This window comes from Heloderma suspectum, chromosome 1, assembly GCF_057233095.1.
Source record: "Heloderma suspectum isolate Gila_16-S chromosome 1, 16-S_ref, whole genome shotgun sequence".
NCBI lineage: Eukaryota > Metazoa > Chordata > Lepidosauria > Squamata > Helodermatidae > Heloderma > Heloderma suspectum.
Genome location: NC_139458.1, coordinates 396,063,119 through 396,081,771, shown reverse-complemented (window position 1 = coordinate 396,081,771; position 18,653 = coordinate 396,063,119). Strand labels below are relative to the sequence as shown.

At 40.8% G+C, this 18,653-nt stretch overlaps 1 protein-coding gene across 8 annotated transcripts in view; it reads left to right on the top strand.

Moving 5' to 3' along the window:
* The window catches only part of MARK1 (microtubule affinity regulating kinase 1), an 85,556-nt gene that overhangs the window by 53,024 nt on the left and 13,879 nt on the right, over positions 1-18,653 (top strand). For 5 of the 8 annotated variants that reach the window (XR_014786926.1, XM_084828752.1, XM_084828757.1 and 2 more), the window contains exons 4-13: positions 581-629; positions 2,853-2,918; positions 4,685-4,755; positions 5,779-5,835; positions 8,321-8,557; positions 8,638-8,757; positions 12,803-12,902; positions 13,941-14,053; positions 16,074-16,227; positions 18,145-18,338. Coding sequence is in view for 7 of the 8 variants with exons in the window: in XM_084828752.1 (XP_084684878.1) it covers positions 581-629; positions 2,853-2,918; positions 4,685-4,755; positions 5,779-5,835; positions 8,321-8,557; positions 8,638-8,757; positions 12,803-12,902; positions 13,941-14,053; positions 16,074-16,227; positions 18,145-18,338 (1,161 nt within the window). In the remaining variant the exon portion in view is untranslated. Of the gene's footprint in view, positions 1-580; positions 630-2,852; positions 2,919-4,684; positions 4,756-5,778; positions 5,836-8,320; positions 8,558-8,637; positions 8,758-12,802; positions 12,903-13,940; positions 14,054-16,073; positions 16,249-18,144; positions 18,339-18,653 lie in introns of all 8 variants that reach the window. The other 3 variants (XM_084828750.1, XM_084828751.1, XM_084828754.1) reach the window with 1 other exon arrangement.

Genomic DNA, 18,653 nt, shown 5'->3' with positions numbered 1-18,653 from the left:
GAGTGAAGTGCTGCTTGCTTGAAGAAATGTGTGCTCTGTATTTGTTTAAACACTTTTGTAAGAAATGGTCATTTCACTGTCCTTGAAAAACAAGGCATTTCTTCACATCTTTCTCCTAAACTGTCTATTGCTGTTCCATTAATATGTATACTTGGTCAGCAGTCTGAGAAATTGATAATATCAGTCCCCTGCTGAACCTCAGATGGTGGTGAGACTTGGCCGGATTTATATTTAGCCCAGACTCTGAAGCTGACTAACATTGAGCTGGATTCAGAGTAAGTAAAGTGAACTTAAATTCCATTCCACTGCAATCAATATGAAAAGTTAGTCATGACTTAAGGTAAATCCCATTGATTTCACTGGGAATTTAGTGCAACTAACTTAATCTGGATTCAACCCATTATCTCTGCAAGGACAACTTGCCACTGCAGACCATGTTTGACATCCAGGAGAGTATTTAATAAAGTTTATATGAATGTTAAATTATACAGTATCTTCAATATTTTACTGTTACCTTTTACAGCTATTACTAGGATATGCATATATAAAATCACCAAGTAAATTAGCTTTTTTTTAACAGCTGTTCCGAGAAGTACGAATAATGAAGATATTGAACCATCCTAATATTGGTAGGAGTCTGGCATTTTTCTGATGAATTTTATTTTTTTCCCTGTGTTTGTATCTTTTTCAGCTTTGTATCTAGCCAGTCAATGTTTAGATTTGTGAGCAAGTCCTCAGTGCATATACAAAACCTTGCAGGTTTTACTAAATTGTCCCTTTGATTTCTGAAGAAAACTTGCTTCTCTAAAGCCCTTACCACCTTGATGGCCTTTTAGCAGATAAGGCAGTATATAAATGTTAATAATAAATTAAACAAAGGACTCATAATGTTTCTTCTAGAAAAGTACTGCTTAGTTGAAACTCTGCAAATTCTCACTTAGAAGAATATCACAGTGGAGGCTGCAGGTTGCATTATTCTTTGGCTCTGAATGTAAATCAAGCTTTCTACAGGGCCAATGAGTCTTCAGATGGTTTTTCCAGCTTTTCGCAAGGGCCTGTTATAGTAGAACATCATCGTAGTCCAACAAATCAGTTTAGGAATGCCCTTAAAAACACAATCTTTCATCTTGATCAGTAATGCTCTGTTCTAGCCATTGTTGTCTTGAAAGCAGGAAAGAGTTGCCTTCCCACAAAGAAAGCATCAGTCATTAATCCAAGTCACCTCATGGTAGGCACAGATTTGGCAGTTGTGTTTAGATTCAAACTCTGATGATGATCAGTTCCATAGATTTTCAGGGCTGTGCAGTTGGCAAACTCTTGGCAGCTGGCGAGCCTTGTATGCCAGGCCCAAAGCTTTTTCATAATCCGTTTTCACTCCCCCTGTTGAGATCAATTCTCTGTTGTGATCACTGAGACCAATACAGTGATTCTCAAAAGTTCTCATTATGAGAACTTCCATAATCAAGGTTATAATCATGAGCTGCTATAGCATAGTGGCTAAGAGTGAGCAGTCAGGAAGTCCCTGCTTCAAATCTCACCTGTGCCATGAACTCACTAGTAGGGATGTACGGACTGTGTAAAATCCACTCTGTCTGTGTTTTGTGGATTGTCAGGTGCTTTTTGTTCTGTCATCCACCCACAGACAGATGCAAATATGTCTTTTTTTGTCATGCGGAAAAATACGCAAATAATTACATAAATATTTATGTAAGTGTTTACATAATTTACCTTAGTACATAACATTTAGCGTATTGTCCCCCATTCCATTCAGTGTTTCCTCAGCAGAAACTTGCATATTTTCCTACGAATTTGTACGTGTAAATTTCGGGGAAGTAAAAAAAAAACATCCAAAAGTCCACGGACTCTGCGCAGCCTGCGGGGTTCGCTCTGCAGCGGATTCCGCAGGTTGGATTCTTGGAAAACCAAGCTCATTTTAGTCCATCTCGAATTTCTCCAGCATCCCTACTCACTAGGTAGCTTTAGGCAAATCACTCTGTCTCAGCCTCAGTCCCCACCCCCCAACCCACTCTACAAAATGGGGAATAGTAATATTGACTTACGTTATAAGGTTGTCGTAAGGATTACAACAAGCTAATGCATGTGAAGCACTTTGAATCTTTGAAAGTGCTATATAAACGCTAAGTATTACTATTACATGAAGATGTGATACTGATTTATCAAAATGGACTTTAAAGATGGATTTTAGTTAGATCAATACCACTTTGTTGTGGAAAATTGAGACCTGTGATGAGAACAGGATTACAAAGTGTGTAACTTTCCCTTTCTGCTTTAGTTTCCCCCACCTTTAGAGCCCTACTTTGTGATGACAATTCTTCTGGCTGAGGAAGGCAGAACAATTTTGTTCCAGAGACAGTTATTGTTCCTGAATCGGCCAGAGGGCTTGTTGCATACAAGGTATACACATTGTTGCGTATAGGGTATGCCCTTTTTATTCCTCCATCCAGCTGAGTGTGCTGCTTCTCCAACATGTTTAGCTCTTGTTGGCTTGTTTTTGAACTCTTCAGTGACAACAATAGTTTTGTTAATATACTTGATGGGCAGTGTCCTTCTGGTTCTTAACAGTCCTGCTGTCTCCCCTGGCTTTTAAACTTTGTCTTCAGTGGAATCAAAATACGTACCATTTCTAACCCAGTCTAGTTGCAGCAGAGCAGTGGGTGGTTTTCCTTATAAGATTTTTATCTGTAGAGCTAAACCTTGACTTCAGCATGGATTTCCTTTTTATTTGTGTCATGAATGAGATGCATTAACTTAAGAAATAACACATTTAGCTCTGTTTCTACATTTTCTTTACTGCTTAACTGAAGGTGATTTATTGTCCTTTTATCTTGCAGTTAAATTATTTGAAGTTATCGAAACAGAAAAAACATTGTACTTAGTAATGGAATATGCCAGTGGAGGTAAGTAAATGTTCAATTCTACTTTTAAGGGTTAGTTTGAAATGTAGGAGTTTGGAGGTGCAGCTGGCATAACACCTGAAAATTGTGTTATACCCATGGTGTCTACTACGTGGTAGACTACTCTATGGAATCCAGAACTGGGGGACATTGTTCTCTCTTTTGCTGATGTAGTGCTTTATGGCCCGTGTCTTTTAAAAGATGGATAACAAGTCTACAGTCTAGTTTTCATCTACAGATGAGTTGGTAAGCCACAGTGGTAGAGCACCTGCTTTGCGTGCAGAAGGTCCCAGGTTCAGTTCCTGGCATCTCCAAACAGGGCTGAAAAACTCCTGCCTGATACCCTGGAGAGCTGCTGGCAGTCAGTGTTGACAGTACTGGGCTAGATGGACCCTGACTCAGTATAAGGCACCTTCCTCTGTTCCTCTGTCTGGACTGTGCTATTTCAGGCTGCAGCTGGGGGCTCACATGGTTTGATGCTCCCCACAAAAAGCATTCCTACACATAGAAAGCTAGCGTGTTCTACTCTAGCCTTCTCCCTGAACATTCTAGTTTTTTGTATGTAGGAATGTTTTTGTTGGGGAGCATTTCATCTTTTGAGCTCCTGTCTGCGATTTGAAGTAGTATAGTCCAAACACTGCCTCATCTTCTGTTTGTGTGAGAACTAGGCATGCTTTCACCTGGTACTTCAGTCTGGTGGGGTTGTAGCTCACGTGGCTAAGCTTCATCAGTTTGGTGTAAAGGTTGCTAATAGAAAAGGAGCTGTGGTCCAGGGAGCCCAGGTTTGGAAGAAAGCAGTTAATCATGAGTAAACTGCTATTGCGGTATCACTTATGCTAAGATGTTGATGCTGAGGAGAGGAGAGGTTGATCTACTACACTGGATGAGGAAATGATCTGCACAAACCTATGATTGGGTTCCTCCAATGATCAGGGGGTTGGAGGAGGAGTTGCTAATAATATAAAGAAGAGAGTCCTCCCAAGGTGTGAATGGGATACATCATACTTGTAAATAGCCACTTGCCTGGTCTCCTGTAGTGAATAGAAATTGTCCCTTAGGATACCAGGCAGGAAAGCTTTTGACAGAGAATGTTCTTTTTTCTTTCTTTCTTTCATGCAATCAGTGTACCATGAAGGGCTGACACACATATTTGTGGCCAGGCAGACTAGCTAAACTATCTTGTAAGCTAGTCTTTTTTGTGGATGTTTTTGCAAGGCTGAGGCAGGTGACTTTCCCTAGATGCACTTAAAAATCCCTATCTGTGGGAAAAGAATAACATAGTAGGACTAAGGGTCACTTTACTCAATCATCACATCACTCAGAGTTACAAAATGATTTACAGTGCAATCCTATACATAGCTACTCAGAAGTAGGCCCCATTGAGTTCAGTAGGTCCTACTCTTAGCTAAGGGTGCATAGGATTGCAGCTTATTGATTACCCCCCCCCCCCAAACCTATGTGGCTGACCTTTCTTTCTAGCAAATCCAACTACGAGTTTTAGGACTTGTTTAAAATATTTGCTCCAACATATTATAGGAGGTAAAACCATCGAGCATAAAGCCTTGAGGTGGTAAGAGGCCTAATTGTTGGCTGGTGGGCTGTGGGTGACAGAATGAGTTGATATAAAATGGGGAAATAGTAAATTCAAGTAGTATAACATGTTTTAAAGGTATTTTTAATTAAATAATTGTAAATCTGAGTAACATTAAAATTAGCTGTTAATAATCGCCAGTTAATCTGGTACAATATAATATTCTATTTTGCTTTAGGAGAAGTTTTTGACTACTTGGTTGCACATGGAAGAATGAAAGAGAAAGAGGCACGTGCAAAATTTAGACAGGTATGAAATAAGTGTTATAAAGTCAATCTTATAACCACATGGCAAATTTGCCTGCCTGGTGCGAAAGTTGCAGCTATCTGCATTGTCTAGATCAGGGGTAGGCAGAAGGTAAATTTCTAGATGTTTTGGCATCTCCAAAACTCCTAGAAGTTCTTACCAGCATAGCCAAAGTTCAGGATTCATCTGGAGATCTCCTTTCTGCCCACCCCTGGTCTAGATAGCTTAGTAGATAGAACTGGGGTGGAATCCACAGTCATGATGCATGTCAGTGCCAATGACATGGGGAAACATAGTTGTGAGGTCCTGGAAGCCAAATTTAAGTTCCTAGTTAGGAGGAGGTTGAAAGCCAGGACTTTCAAGGTAGCTTTCTCTGAATGCTACCTGTTCCACGCCAAGGACAAGCTTGATAGGCAAAGCTGAGACATCTCTATGCATGGATCAGGCAGTGGTGTTGGGAGGAGGAGGTCAGATTTGTTAGGCACTAGGGAATATTTTGGAACAATATGGGCCTGCACAAAAAGGACAGGATCCACTTGAATCAGGATAGAACCAGACTGGAGGATAGTCATGATATATTACTCCCAGTACTGGAGGCAGTATTTCTCTATTCCAGTTGCTGGGGAACATGAGGGAAGGTGCTGTTGCACGCATGTCCTATATGCCTATATGTGGGCTTTGTGTGTGAACAGAATGCTGGACTAGATAGACTTTGGGGCTGATTCAGCATGGTTTTTTGCTTCACTTCTAGAGCTTGTGGTGTTCAAACCAACAATGTTAATGTTAACTTTGATTTGCTGGAAATAACCCAACTTGAAAAAACTATGTTTTTTGGACATGACTTCTGAACATGACAATTAGGTGGCCATAGACAAGTCATTTTCTCTCTCCACATCAGTCCCCCACCTGCAATAACAGGATAATATTGTAACCATCTTACAGGACTGTTGTAATGGTTACTGCTAAGTATTCTTCTTAGGGTCATTTTTGTGTGTACTTTTATTGACGATGACAGTTGTATTTCAGATTGTGTCTGCTGTGCAGTACTGTCATCAAAAGTATATTGTCCACCGTGACCTCAAGGTATGTTCATTTCCCTTCCTTTAAGAATTGAAACTGTGATAGAACAGAACCATTTATTAATTTTTAAATCACATCTTACTGCTAGATTTTATATATTCGCAATGATCCGTTCTTTCACACCTGCCTGTGATAATGATTTGCAGCACATGCTCCTGAACAGGACAGGGTATTGTAAATGTAAATGTTTCTCTGATTCTCAGGTGACATCTGCTTCCCTGCTGATTCTGACACGACATCATAAGCACTCAGCAGGGGGCCCTTCCTGTTTGTATTGAACTTTGACCTCCGTGCCCTTTTTAATCATCAGTTTCTTCACATGAACCCCTTCTATTGTGCCATTAATACTATCTTATTAATTACCTTTTATTCCTAAAAATATCTCTGCGTCCCACTGTGTCCCACTGTTACTACCTCTGAAGCACCTTCTCTGAGTTAATGGGAAAAGTAATTTCATATCTCATTCAAGTTGTTCTTTAGTATGAAGTGTGTGCGTGCGCGTGCGTTTGCACATGCACCCATATGCTCAGCAAATAAGGAAGCCATTTAGATGGTCTTCCACAGCCCAACTTGCCCACTGCTACCTCTCTCATAGTCCTTTTTCACATACTCTTTCTGCCTACTTGGTAGTATTATTTATTACTTAAATTTATATCCTCTCTTTCCTCTAAGGAACCCAAGGCATTGTACATGATCCTCCTTCATTTTATCCTCACAACAACCCTGTGAGGTAGGTTAGGCTGGCAGTCAGTGATTGGCCCAAAATTCACCCAGTGAGCTTGATGGCTGAGTGGGGATTAGAACACTGGTCTTCTGAGTCCCAGTCCAGTACTCTAACCGCTACACCTCACTGGTTCTCTTAGTAGTACTGTATATAATAAAGTGCTGGTTAGTCTCTACCAATGCTTGTCAGGCATGTAAGTTATGACATTCTTCCTTTCTTCCTCGAAGGAATAGTGGGGTCCTCTAACCAAATCTTCCCAGTTTTAATATCGCCTCAGTATGGCTCAGTGCAGGCATAATGCTGTCTTTTCTCCTAACTCTGATTAAGAGATTAGGAGCACCTTGCAACTTTGTGTTTTTGCAGTTTTCCCCCTGTCCCTCTCCATCTTGGGCTCATTCATTTAGTTTGCTTTTAAACTTCAACAAATTATTTTGGCTTATGTACTCCTTAAGCCCCTGTGCCACGTGAATTTCCCCCTCTCTTTTCATTGTTAGTTTTACATTTGCACTAGTACTTTAACTGTGGTTAGCTCAAGCCACAGTTTGCAAGCCTGTTTCTAATCATGATTGTGAATTATAGTTTGGAACTATGAAATGAAAGTACTGTTGATGGCCTTATCTTGTTGGCCCAGCCTGTGGTGTGTGTGTGTGTGCATGTATATATAAATAGATAGACAAATGACAAGGGGCCCGCTACATCTGTTTTAACCTATCCAAAATTTGTCCAGTTCTTTCTGTACCTGATGCAAAAATTCTTGTCTCAGCTTTCCTCATTTCTCATTGTAACATGATGTGACGTCTGCCTTCCTGGCCCTCTATGTTGCTATATTTCCCCCCTTCAGTTGATTCTGAAAAGTCATTGCCAAATTCATTTTTCCTTTCCATCAAAGTGCCTCTTAAGCCTCTGCACAGGCTCTGTGTTATGCACAGCATCTGCTTTGAGCTCTTAGTTCTTTTTTAAAGCTGTCCCCCTCTTTGCCTTCGATTGTGAGTCCATCCATATGATCCTTTTGAGATAGAAGTCACTATGCGATATCCAGTGCTAAAATACTCTGAACGACTGAGGAACAGTGAGATTCACTGAAAGAGCATGAAGCTAGAAAATCTCACCGTAGAAGAGTGCACAGTTTTTAAGGCTAAAAGAAGCAAACCTTTTGAACTGACAGTAATATTGTGCAATAAGTGTTAAAGATGATGCAATTAATCCCAACTTTCAATTTTATGTTTTACCTTTTGTGAAGAGGGGAGATATGGCAGGAAAACGGAAAAGTCAAAGAAAAAAACTGGCTCTCTTTCATATAGGAATCACTAAATATGTTTTTGCTTGGTCTATGTTCTTTTAATTTCTAAGCAGAAGACAATCATTAGTTTTATTTCTATTTAGATTTTTACTCCACCATTCCCCAAGGTTGCAGGGACAGCATTTTTCAAAAACAAAAGGGAATCTCTGTTAAGCTAGGAAGTCTGATACTTCTGCACAAACTTTATAGATGTCAGTAGGATGTAAGGTTGCACTCATGTTGTCAATGGAAGAGAAAATCTTACAAAGTCCAAGCAAGATTTAAAAAAAATTCCAGTCCCCTCCTCACTATAGGCTACAGACATTCTAAGTATTTTTCATTCTCAGTACTGGTGTTTGCTTCTTACGTTGTACTACGCAGCTAAGCATATAACTCTTTAAAATGACTAGTTTTTTCATAATGAATTTATGATAAACTGTTTACATCTTGATATTTATCTTCAATATCCCTCCTTCCCTTTTTAGGCAGAAAACCTTCTTCTCGATGGAGACATGAACATTAAAATTGCAGATTTTGGTTTTAGCAATGAATTTACTATTGGCAACAAACTAGACACTTTTTGTGGAAGCCCTCCATATGCTGCCCCTGAACTTTTTCAAGGAAAGAAATACGATGGCCCAGAAGTAGATGTCTGGAGTCTTGGAGTAATTCTTTACACTCTAGTCAGTGGATCGTTGCCATTTGATGGTCAAAATTTAAAGGTACAGTTGAGAATTGAAATAGCAAAGTCTAGTCTTCAAAGTTCTGTCTTGATAGATTTTTTTCTTTGTTTTTTCTAAAGGAACTGAGAGAGCGAGTATTACGGGGGAAGTACCGGATACCATTCTATATGTCCACAGACTGTGAAAATCTACTGAAAAAATTACTTGTATTGAATCCAATCAAGAGAGGGAGCTTGGAGGTAAGTTGATTTTCTTTCTTTCTTTGTAAATTACAGTGGAATAACTTAAAACACATAAGAAATAGTCTGCTCCTTTATTTCTTCTTGGTGCCTCAATCCTAAACTTGCTACTGAGAGCTGCCTCGCTTTTTGTTCTGCCTTTTGTTGTTAAAATTGCTTTGTTGTTGTTTTCATTGCATTGTTTTATTGATGTTTTTTAAAGTTTAAAAAATATTCCCTGTGAAAGGAATTTGTTTGAAGAAACAAATTGGATTACATTGTCATGTGTGATTATCATATGACAAGCTGGCCATTTTACGGCAGAGTATATACAACTCAGGAAATAGTGACATGGGAATTTTGTAACATGAAAAGCAGATTCCTCAAGTGAGGCTCAGTGATTTTTGGTTAATGAGTAGTTTGTTGTATATTCGGTCATTCGCTTCCGACTCTTCGTGACTTCATGGACCAGCCCACGCCAGAGCTTCCTGTTGGCCGTCACCACCCCCAGCTCCCCCAAGGTCAAGTCCATCACCTCCAGAATATCATCCATCCATCTTGCCCTTGGTCGGCCCCTCTTTCTTTTGCCTTCCACTTTCCCTAGCTTCAGCATCTTCTCCAGGGTATCCTGTCTTCTCATGATGTGGCCAAAGTACTTCAGTTTTGCCTTTAATATCATTCCCTCAAGTGAGCAGTCTGGCTTTATTTCCTGGAGTATGGACTGGTTTGATCTTCTTGCAGTCCAAGGCACTCTCAGAATTTTCCTCCAGCACCACAGTTCAAAAGCATCTATCTTCCTTCGCTCAGTCTTCCTTATGGTCCAGCTCTCGCAGCCATAGGTTACTACGGGGAATACCATTGCTTTAACTATGCGGACCTTTGTTGTCAGTGTGATGTCTCTGCTCTTCACTATTTTATCAAGATTTGTCATTGCTCTCCTCCCAAGAAGTAAACGTCTTCTGATTTCCTGGCTGCAGTCAGCACCTGCAGTAATCTTTGCGCCTAGAAAGACAAAGTCTGTCACTGCCTCCACGTCTTCTCCCTCTGTTTGCCAGTTATCAACTAAGTTGGTTGCCATAATCTTGGTTTTTTTGAGGTTTAACTGCAACCCAGCTTTTGCACTTTCTTCTTTCACCTTCATCATGAGGTTCCTGAGCTCCTCCTCGCTTTCAGCCATCAAAGTGGCATCATCTGCATATCGGAGATTGTTAATGCAGTGTTTTTAGTAAATTTGTTAGATTAATTTTGAAAAAACTTTCAATCCAGGCAGCAGATTTTTTAAAAGTGTTTTTGATTGTAATACAAGAACTTACAAATGCTATGGTTCTTAAGCACCATCTTAGTATGGGTGGCAGGCACCATTACATACGAGGGGATGCCTCTTCTAACATGGCGCCTGCCGTAATTGCACACATGATCTTAAATGCTATTTTCTTCATTGGTTGTTTGTTTGTTTGTTTATTAAATGTCTTAATCGCCCATCTGGCTGCTCACCCAGCCACTCTGGGTGATGTACAACAGTACAATTTAAAACAGTAAAATTACACATTAAACGTTATTTAAAAATACCCTAACCCACCCCAAATGTCTGCCTGAATAACCAAGTTTTCAATGCATGGTGGAAGCTCATTAAAGAGGGGGCATGGCGGAGTTCCCTAGGGAGGGAGTTCCACAGAGTGGGGGCCACCACAGAGAAGGCCCTCTCCCTCATCCTCACCAGCCTAGCTGTCCTGGCTGATGGGACAGAGAGAAGGCCATCCAAGGCTGATCTTGTTGAGAGGCCTGTCTGGTGTTGCTGGAGGCGCTCCTTGTGATAGGCTGGGCCAGAACTGTATAGGGTTTTAAAGGTCAAAACCAACACCTTGAATTTGGCCTGGAAAACAACTGGTAGCCAGTGCAACTCCTTCAGCACCAGAGTGATGTGATCACGCCGGCAGCTGCTTTTAATCAGGCGAGCCGCCGTGTTCTGTACCAGCTGCAACTTCCGAATCGTCTTCAAGGGTAACCTCATGTAGAGCGCATTACAGGAGTCTAGATGAGAGGAGATCAGGGCATGTACTACCGATGGGAGCAGATGGTCGGGAAGGTAGGGGTGCAGCTGCCATATCAGATGGAGTTGATACAATGCTGTCCGGCTCATGGCTGACACCTGAGCCTCCATGGACAGCTGGGAGTCTAAAATGACCCCCAGGCTGCAGACCTGGTCTTTCAAGGGTAGCTGTAGCCCATTCAAGACCAGGTCAACATCCCCCAACCTACTCTTGTCTCCCACCAAAAGTACCTCAGTCTTCATTCCTCCCCATCCAGCCACTCACTGTCTCCAAACATTTAGACAGGGATTCCGCATATTGATGACACCGCAACCCAAATCTCCTGATGATAGCCCCCAGTGGCTTCACATAGATGTTAAATAGCATCGGGGAGAGGATGGAACTCTGTGGCACCCCACACGTGAGCGGCCATGGGTTGGACACTTCCTCTCCCAGTGCTACCCTCTGGTGCCTGCCAGAGAGGAAGGACCGGAACCACCGTAATACGATGTCTCCAGTTCCCATCCTCCCCAGGAGGATACCGTGGTCAATGGTATCAAAAGCAGCTGAGAGGTCGAGGAGAACAGGAAGGAGCATTCACCCCTATCCAGTTGTTTATTCATGTGCATATTTATGCAGATTGTGATTGGTTGATTGATTGGTAGATTGACTGATAGAACAAATTCATACAATTGATCAACTAAGATTTCCTTAATTTGGTGGCAGCGCCAGTAAATGAGTTTAGGATTGGGGTTCAGATGGTCTAACATAATATTAATCTGAAGAAATAAACAGCATATGATTAAACAAATAGATCTTCAGGGTTGGAGCAAAGCAAGAAGAGCAAAGGTCATGTTAAATAACATGAAATATAAAATCTGTGTGGGTGTCCATTGTTGTGTATGCAATCCTATTTAGAATTTCAAAACTGAAATCCTGGCTTTTTTATGTAGTCATGTTTTATCGCTTCCGAACGTTCCTCTCATTTTAGTGGGAGGTTGTCATGCTTCGGCTAAAAATTATTTTGCATTACAGTGCTTGTCAGTTTTAATGAAATTTAACGTATAAATTTAGTGTGTCCTTTAAGAAAGGTGAACTTGGTTCTTAAAAACCAAAGTAAATAATTGAATTCTTTGCTTTTATTGTTAAGACAGCTGAGTTTTAAAATAAGCTATTGTCATATGATTATCTATTTGGATGATAAGTTGATGGGCTTCTTTTCACTAAAATGTTTTAGTTATGTAGCAATTCCAGCAAGGTGAAGCACCCAGTAATCTTAGATACTGGACTTTGTGTCTAGGAAAGATTTACTGCTTGTTAATACCCAATAAAAGTACAGCAGATGATAAAATGGTTTCAGAAGTACAATGTGTATTAGTCATCAGTGTGACTTTTCTTTCATCTTCATAGGTTTGTGTTTGCAGCTGGAGATGGTGTTCCACGAAATTAATCTCATTTAATCACTTTCTGACATAGATAACTTGAGTACTAGCTGGGAAATCTACCCTGATCTTCTGTGACTGTGTGCTGAATAATTATTTTGTCTGGCTGCTTGCCAGTGGGATGTGGGGTATGAGTAGTTTCTGCTTCAGTGAGGTGTAGCACTTATTGTTAGACTTCTTTCTATAAGATGGAGCAATTAGGATCATAAGAGGTCAACTTAAGGATGTTCACATTCACATAAAGCTTGAGATGGAAGTATCCAAAGTATTCTGCTGTCTAATAATTTAATGGTTATGTTCAGGCCTGTGCTGTTCAGCTTGCACAACAGAGGGCCCTGTTGGATAGTGCCCTCTGTTAGAATAAGCGATTTAAAAAACCGATACATTGATCTGAGCACTTTGTCTAATCTTCCTGAGTCACATTACTGAGTGACACCTCTTATCTAAAATGGCACTAGATGTTATGTTTCATTTCCTACCTGGAAATTTATCCTTTTTGTAACAAGCTTTATCAGTGTTTCAATTTTTGCACAGAGAAAGCATTTTGCACAATTTTATTTATTGTGGCTGTTTCAGTTTTGTTCTATTTTCTAGCAAATAATGAAGGACCGATGGATGAATGTTGGTCATGAAGAGGAAGAATTAAAGCCATACACAGAGCCTGAACCAGATTTTAATGACACCAAAAGAATAGGTAAGGATTTTTATATAGTTATCCCACTCTTCCAGAGATCTCCAATCTATATTCATTACATTCTCCTTAGTTCAGTTCTTAATATTTTACATTGTGTGCGCCATAATGATTAATTTGAGGATTTTGCCAACTTATTTTATTAGTTATATAGGTTGGTTCTTATGTGCCAGGTTTTTCTTATATTGTACATGCTGAGCAATTCCCATGGAACCTCTTCCTGAACTATCTTAGCCCCATCTTATCTGTTCTTCTGCTGCCTCCTGACTATCCCCATTTCCACTGCTTATTGGATCCAATTCACCCATAACGCTCCAGTCCTCCAAAACATAGTTTCCAGGATCAGGAATGTCCAACAAGCTCAGTTTTTCCCTTCTGCTCTCACCCATTCTGGGAAATGATGGCTTCCATTTTCCCTTCTAATCAGAATTGAAAAACGCGGTTTAAAAATGGCTTCCAATCAAAGTTTGGATGGAAAGTACAAACCATCATTTGTAGGTTCAGATGTAATGAGAAACAATGCTTTGTGCTTAACAGGTAATAAATTTATTCTGAGCCCATGGCATTTTCCCAGTTGTCTGGACCATGCTTTGTTTGTAGGATTGAAATGTTACATGCAACCCAGCCTAGCATCAGGCCCATCTCCCCTCTTCTTTCCTGTTTTAATGTAGATCTTTAGTTCTGCATAGGTTTAGGCTAGAAGCCTTAGTGACACCACATAAGTGTTAACTACTAGATAGTAGTGGGACATGGAAAATGTTATGAAACTGGTGAATCAGGTGGATGTTTTTTAGGGAAAATGTGTGAAATGGTGCATTAGAGTCCTACTTTATCTTGCTCATGGATCTTTTCCTGAAAAACCCACCTGGGTAACCAAATCTGAAATAGAAAATGTTATTTAATTACTTCTGAGAGAATCCTGTAAGTAGCACCGCTGCGGATGAAAACAATAAAGTATAAGATAACTGATGTTCACACTGTATTAGCTGACATATTTTAGATATGTCTTGTCAATAATAGTTGTATTGTTGTTTTTGATAGATATAATGGTCACTATGGGTTTTGCAAGAGAAGAAATTCATGACTCTTTAGTAAACCAAAAATATGATGAAGTAATGGCTACTTACCTGCTTCTAGGCAGAAAACCACCTGAGGTAACTTACCATTGCTTATTTTTATCTGCTAGTTTGGGGGTTGTTTGAACTTCTAATCCTATAAAGATTATTGGTGAGCAAATGTATCCTTTGGGTTGTTGGGTGTACGACTGAATGCCTCAGGATAGATTTATGCCTCACTGTTTTTGCTAGCATTGATTCATGAGTGGCTTAGGCCTGGTCTATGCATGCAGCAGAATGAGGTGGTGAAGTCCTGAGGCGATATCCTGGACCCTACCACTTCAGTTTGCAGGTGGGAGGACCATTTGTAAATACTCTTCCATGGCAGCCCAATGCCAGAACATGGCATACTGGGGTAAGTACTAGGGCCCAGCAAAGCCTACTGCTGCTATGACTGGCAGCGACTAAGGGGGGTAGTGCTGATCAGCGCTTTGGGTCATGTACCCAAACCCATTGGTCCCAGCCCAATGTGTATGTTGGGGGTAGGGCTGAAATAATTAAGATAGTAGTGGAGAATTTGCCCTGTCCCATGTAAAAAGCTTCCTACCAGAAGAAAGGTGGCATACTGGGGAGAGACATTCTAACTTGCCCCTATGTGCTGTGCTGGTTTTTGGCTTTCAGGGAGTTCTTATAAATAGGAGAATATTAGTGAATGATATCCCTCACTGCCTGAAGTGGTACTGTCCATTCTACTATCTCAGTCCCATTTCATTCTGGTTCATGTGTAGTTCCAGCCTTAGTTCACGTGAAAATGTATTTCAGTCTCTGCAGCTGGTCATCTGCTTATTTGTTTGCTGTATTCAAAGAAAGCAGAAGAAAATAAGAGTGATACTAAGGGCCAGCATTATGCTCTATTAGCAATGCCCTAGAAAAAATATTGCCATGCTATCAAGTATTTGTAGCCATTGTTATATAGGAAAACGTTACAAACCATTTAGTCAACAGTTGCATGGCATACATGGATTTGCTTAACACCTGAATTAAAGCATAGTGGAATCTTCTCATAGATATTTGATCAGCTTTAGGTTGTGCTCTGAGAATATTGTGAAAATGAGACTATCAATCCCCCTTAAATGCTGTGTATTGATATCAAATTAACAGACTCCTTTCTTTGAAGACTTCCTTCTAGACTGCTAGAAATAAGGATATCAGTTGCAGTATTTGAGACTTGAATCTTTTTAGTTCCTGTGGATATTGGTGCTCATCTTGGGACAAGAAGCATTTTCCTTTCTAACCTTTCCCTCCTTGTGTGGGCTGAGAAAAAGAAGGGAAATGTGTGTTTCTGTGTCATAAGCTGTCAGTCTCTGGGAACAAGCTGGCAAAGATTGTCAGTCTGCAAAGAGGAGCAACTGATACAGGATTTTGCTTCACAATTGTCAGTTCACTCCAGGACTGTTTATATCTGTATGAGGTGTTACCAAGCTTAAGCTGTATGAGGTGTTACCAAGCTTACCAAGCATGGGAAATTTAATATCCTTGAATCTAATTATCATGTAGTTTGGTGAAACATAGTTGCATCATCCTTTCACTTGATTGAGGTTTTTTGTTTGTTTTACTGATAATCAACCTCTGAGGATGCTATCAGGAATAGAAAAATGACTGCACAGGTTGCTTAACCCTTTCCCTACCAGGCATTTGTCCACTTAAAATCGTCCCACCCACAGGCGAAGAGATACGGGATCTTTTGTATCTTCTCACCCACAGGTAGCAAAACAGCTCTGGGAAAGTGTAAAGAAGACCCTCCTCCCATTGCTCTTCTGCTGCCAACAGCAGGCTCTGAGGCTACTTTTCAGAGTTAAAAAAAAAAAAAAAGCCCCACTGGGCCAGGCATGTAACATCCCTAAGGTGAATATAGAGCCTGGTTCAAGACCAAGATTACAGCTAATGTGGTGGTGAATGTCCTCTTAAGGTTTAATACAATCCTTTGTGGCATTAGAAATACTCCTTAAATGAGTTCCCTAAAAATACGGATTTGAATAAATGTAAGGAATGATTGTTGATGTTTTGAGCAAAAAAGGGGGGGGATTTATTTTCTAAAAGTTGTCACTTACTCTTGTAGTTTGAGGGGAGCGAATCTCTGTCCAGTACTAACCTGAGTCAAAGATCTCGACCCAGCAGTGACCTCAACAACAGTTCTATGCAATCTCCTGCTCACCTGAAGGTCCAGCGGAGCATATCGGCCAATCAGAAACAACGGCGGTTCAGTGAACATGGTGGGGATGGCGTTCAACCAAGTAAAGTAGCAAAATACAATTTTAAGCTGTGTGCCATGTTTTCTGGGCTTGGGCAGTGCCACCTCTCTGTGCATTAGTTGTGTGCCGCCTCATTGCATCGTGATGCTTTTATCATGTGAGCCTCCTGTGGTAAATATAGTTTGGGTTTAGTTGACAGATGTGTCAATTTTCATTTGCATTTCTTCTGGTGTCTGTAGCTATTTTAACTATCTGCATAATGAAAACTGTTCTGTATTTGTTGTCATTGCTTTGAATATCAAACTTCAACTAGCATATCTGCAGTACAGTAATTTTTCAAGGAAGGTGCATTAGATGATAAGGCTGGATTTATTTCTAGAGAGAAAGCAGTTGTATGCCTGAACAACTTTGCCATTCGCCACAGCCCTGAAGACTGAATCCCTGTGTTCAACTGAGGCTTTATTGGTGTTTTTGGAAAGCAAGGAAAGGAAAGGTTCCTCCTGTGCAAGCACCGAGTCATTGCTGACTCCTAGAGGGACGCCACTTGCACTGGCGTTTTCATGGCAGACTATAGCGGGGTGGTTTGCCATTGCCTTCCCCAGTCATGACTACATTTCCCCCAGCAAGCTGGGTACTCATTTTACCGACCTCGGAAGGATGGAAGGCTGAGTCGACCTGAGCCCCTCTCCCTAATCCAAGGGTAGAAAACCTGGTGCCTTCCAAATATTTTGGACTACAAGTCCCATAACCCCTGACTGTTGCCCATGCTGGCTGAGCCTTGTGGGAAGTGCGTCCAAAAGATCTGGAGAGTATCAGGTTGCTTACCACTGCCCTAATCCTTTGGAACATTGCCTTTTTTGTAATGGAGAGGACTGCTTGCTTCTGATCCACTTGGTTGTGAATTCTTACTGCAGCCAGCAGTGCAGGAGGAAAAATATTCTGATTTGATCTAAACTAGGTTTGTGTTGGAGATAAAGATCCCAGTCTAGAGAACTATGCAATGACATAGAAAGCCGAAAACTGCTCCTAGTGGAGTAGAAACAACAAGAAAACCCTTCTCTCTCCCTCAAACAATAGCTGATCAGTGCGGCAAGGAGGTTCTTAGTGAAACCCATCATAGCAGTGATCAGTTATTCAGTATGTCTGTGTGTGTTTTGGGGTGGGATGGGGTGGCAGGGACATGTCTGAATTGAGTCCAAGCATCCTATCTAGTAGCTAGGATCATAGTCAGAAATGTTGCGGTGAGGAATGTGAAGAGTACACTGGGGGGCAGGGGAGGGAATGATGCAGAACAGACAGAAATTAAATACAGGTTGCTTAATATGTTTAAAGTTATTTAATGGGTATTAACAACAGGCCATGGGTTATTTGAGCCATGCTGCTCAGGTTCGAACGACACTACAAGCTATGCCCGGGCACATAATTAGGGAAATGGTGGCTGGCACACACCACGGATTAAGACAATTTCATTTGATTATGTGAACCTGGTCAATATATTCCATAGAACTGCTGTTGATTTGTAATGATTTTAGATTGCTCCCATGGCATTTTCATCAGAAAATGATTAGCTGTAACAGAATACTCTGGATCCACAAATGGGGTGGCAGTCAACGGAATCACTGGGGGATTATGCATAGAAGCTAGTTGAGTATCCTTGAAATATTACATTCATTTTGAATGGTATATTAACAGATTAATAAGGAACAAGTAGTACATACTAAGTTAACACTGCGTAAGATTATGTAACCAAGGCTCTGATGACTCATTTGTTTTCAGGTAACTTCTGTGCATGGTATCGCTTTCTTTTTCTTTTGTAGGGTAGCATCAGTGTCTTATTTGTTCTTGAATTTTATTTTTAGTACAAGTGGAAATAATTGTCAGACTGGCTGGAGGTGATACAGAGAGCATCCTCTCATTCACGTTACCTCTGTTTGACAGTTGGCCCATCAATTCCTCCTGCTGTCTCGTATTCAAAAAGAGCTCAGGCAAACAGTGTGGAGAGTGAACACAAAGAGGAATGGGACAAAGATGCATCACGTAAACTGAGCAGCACTACAGTTGGGTCCAAAGGCGAGATGGCAGCAAGTCCACTGGTGGGCCCTGAAAGAAAAAAATCAACTACTGTTCCAAGTGTAAGTGAGATTTTTGTTCAGTGATGGGGTCAAATATTCTCTGTAGTACAAAAACATGTATTCACATTGTATTGCCTAATTAATACTCTTGTGTAATTTGTTTAATGGTGGCATATTCAAAAAAGGAGGGGCACAAAATCTAGATATCAAGTAACTGTTCAGTCGTTAAGTCGTGTCCGACACTTCGTGACCCCATGGACCATAGAACGCCAGGCCTTCCTGTCCTGTGACAGCTGGCATCTGGGTTGTTGAAGGAAGGGTCTTCCAGATAACTTTACACCTTGACACATCTCAAATAAGCACTGCCTGAGAGGA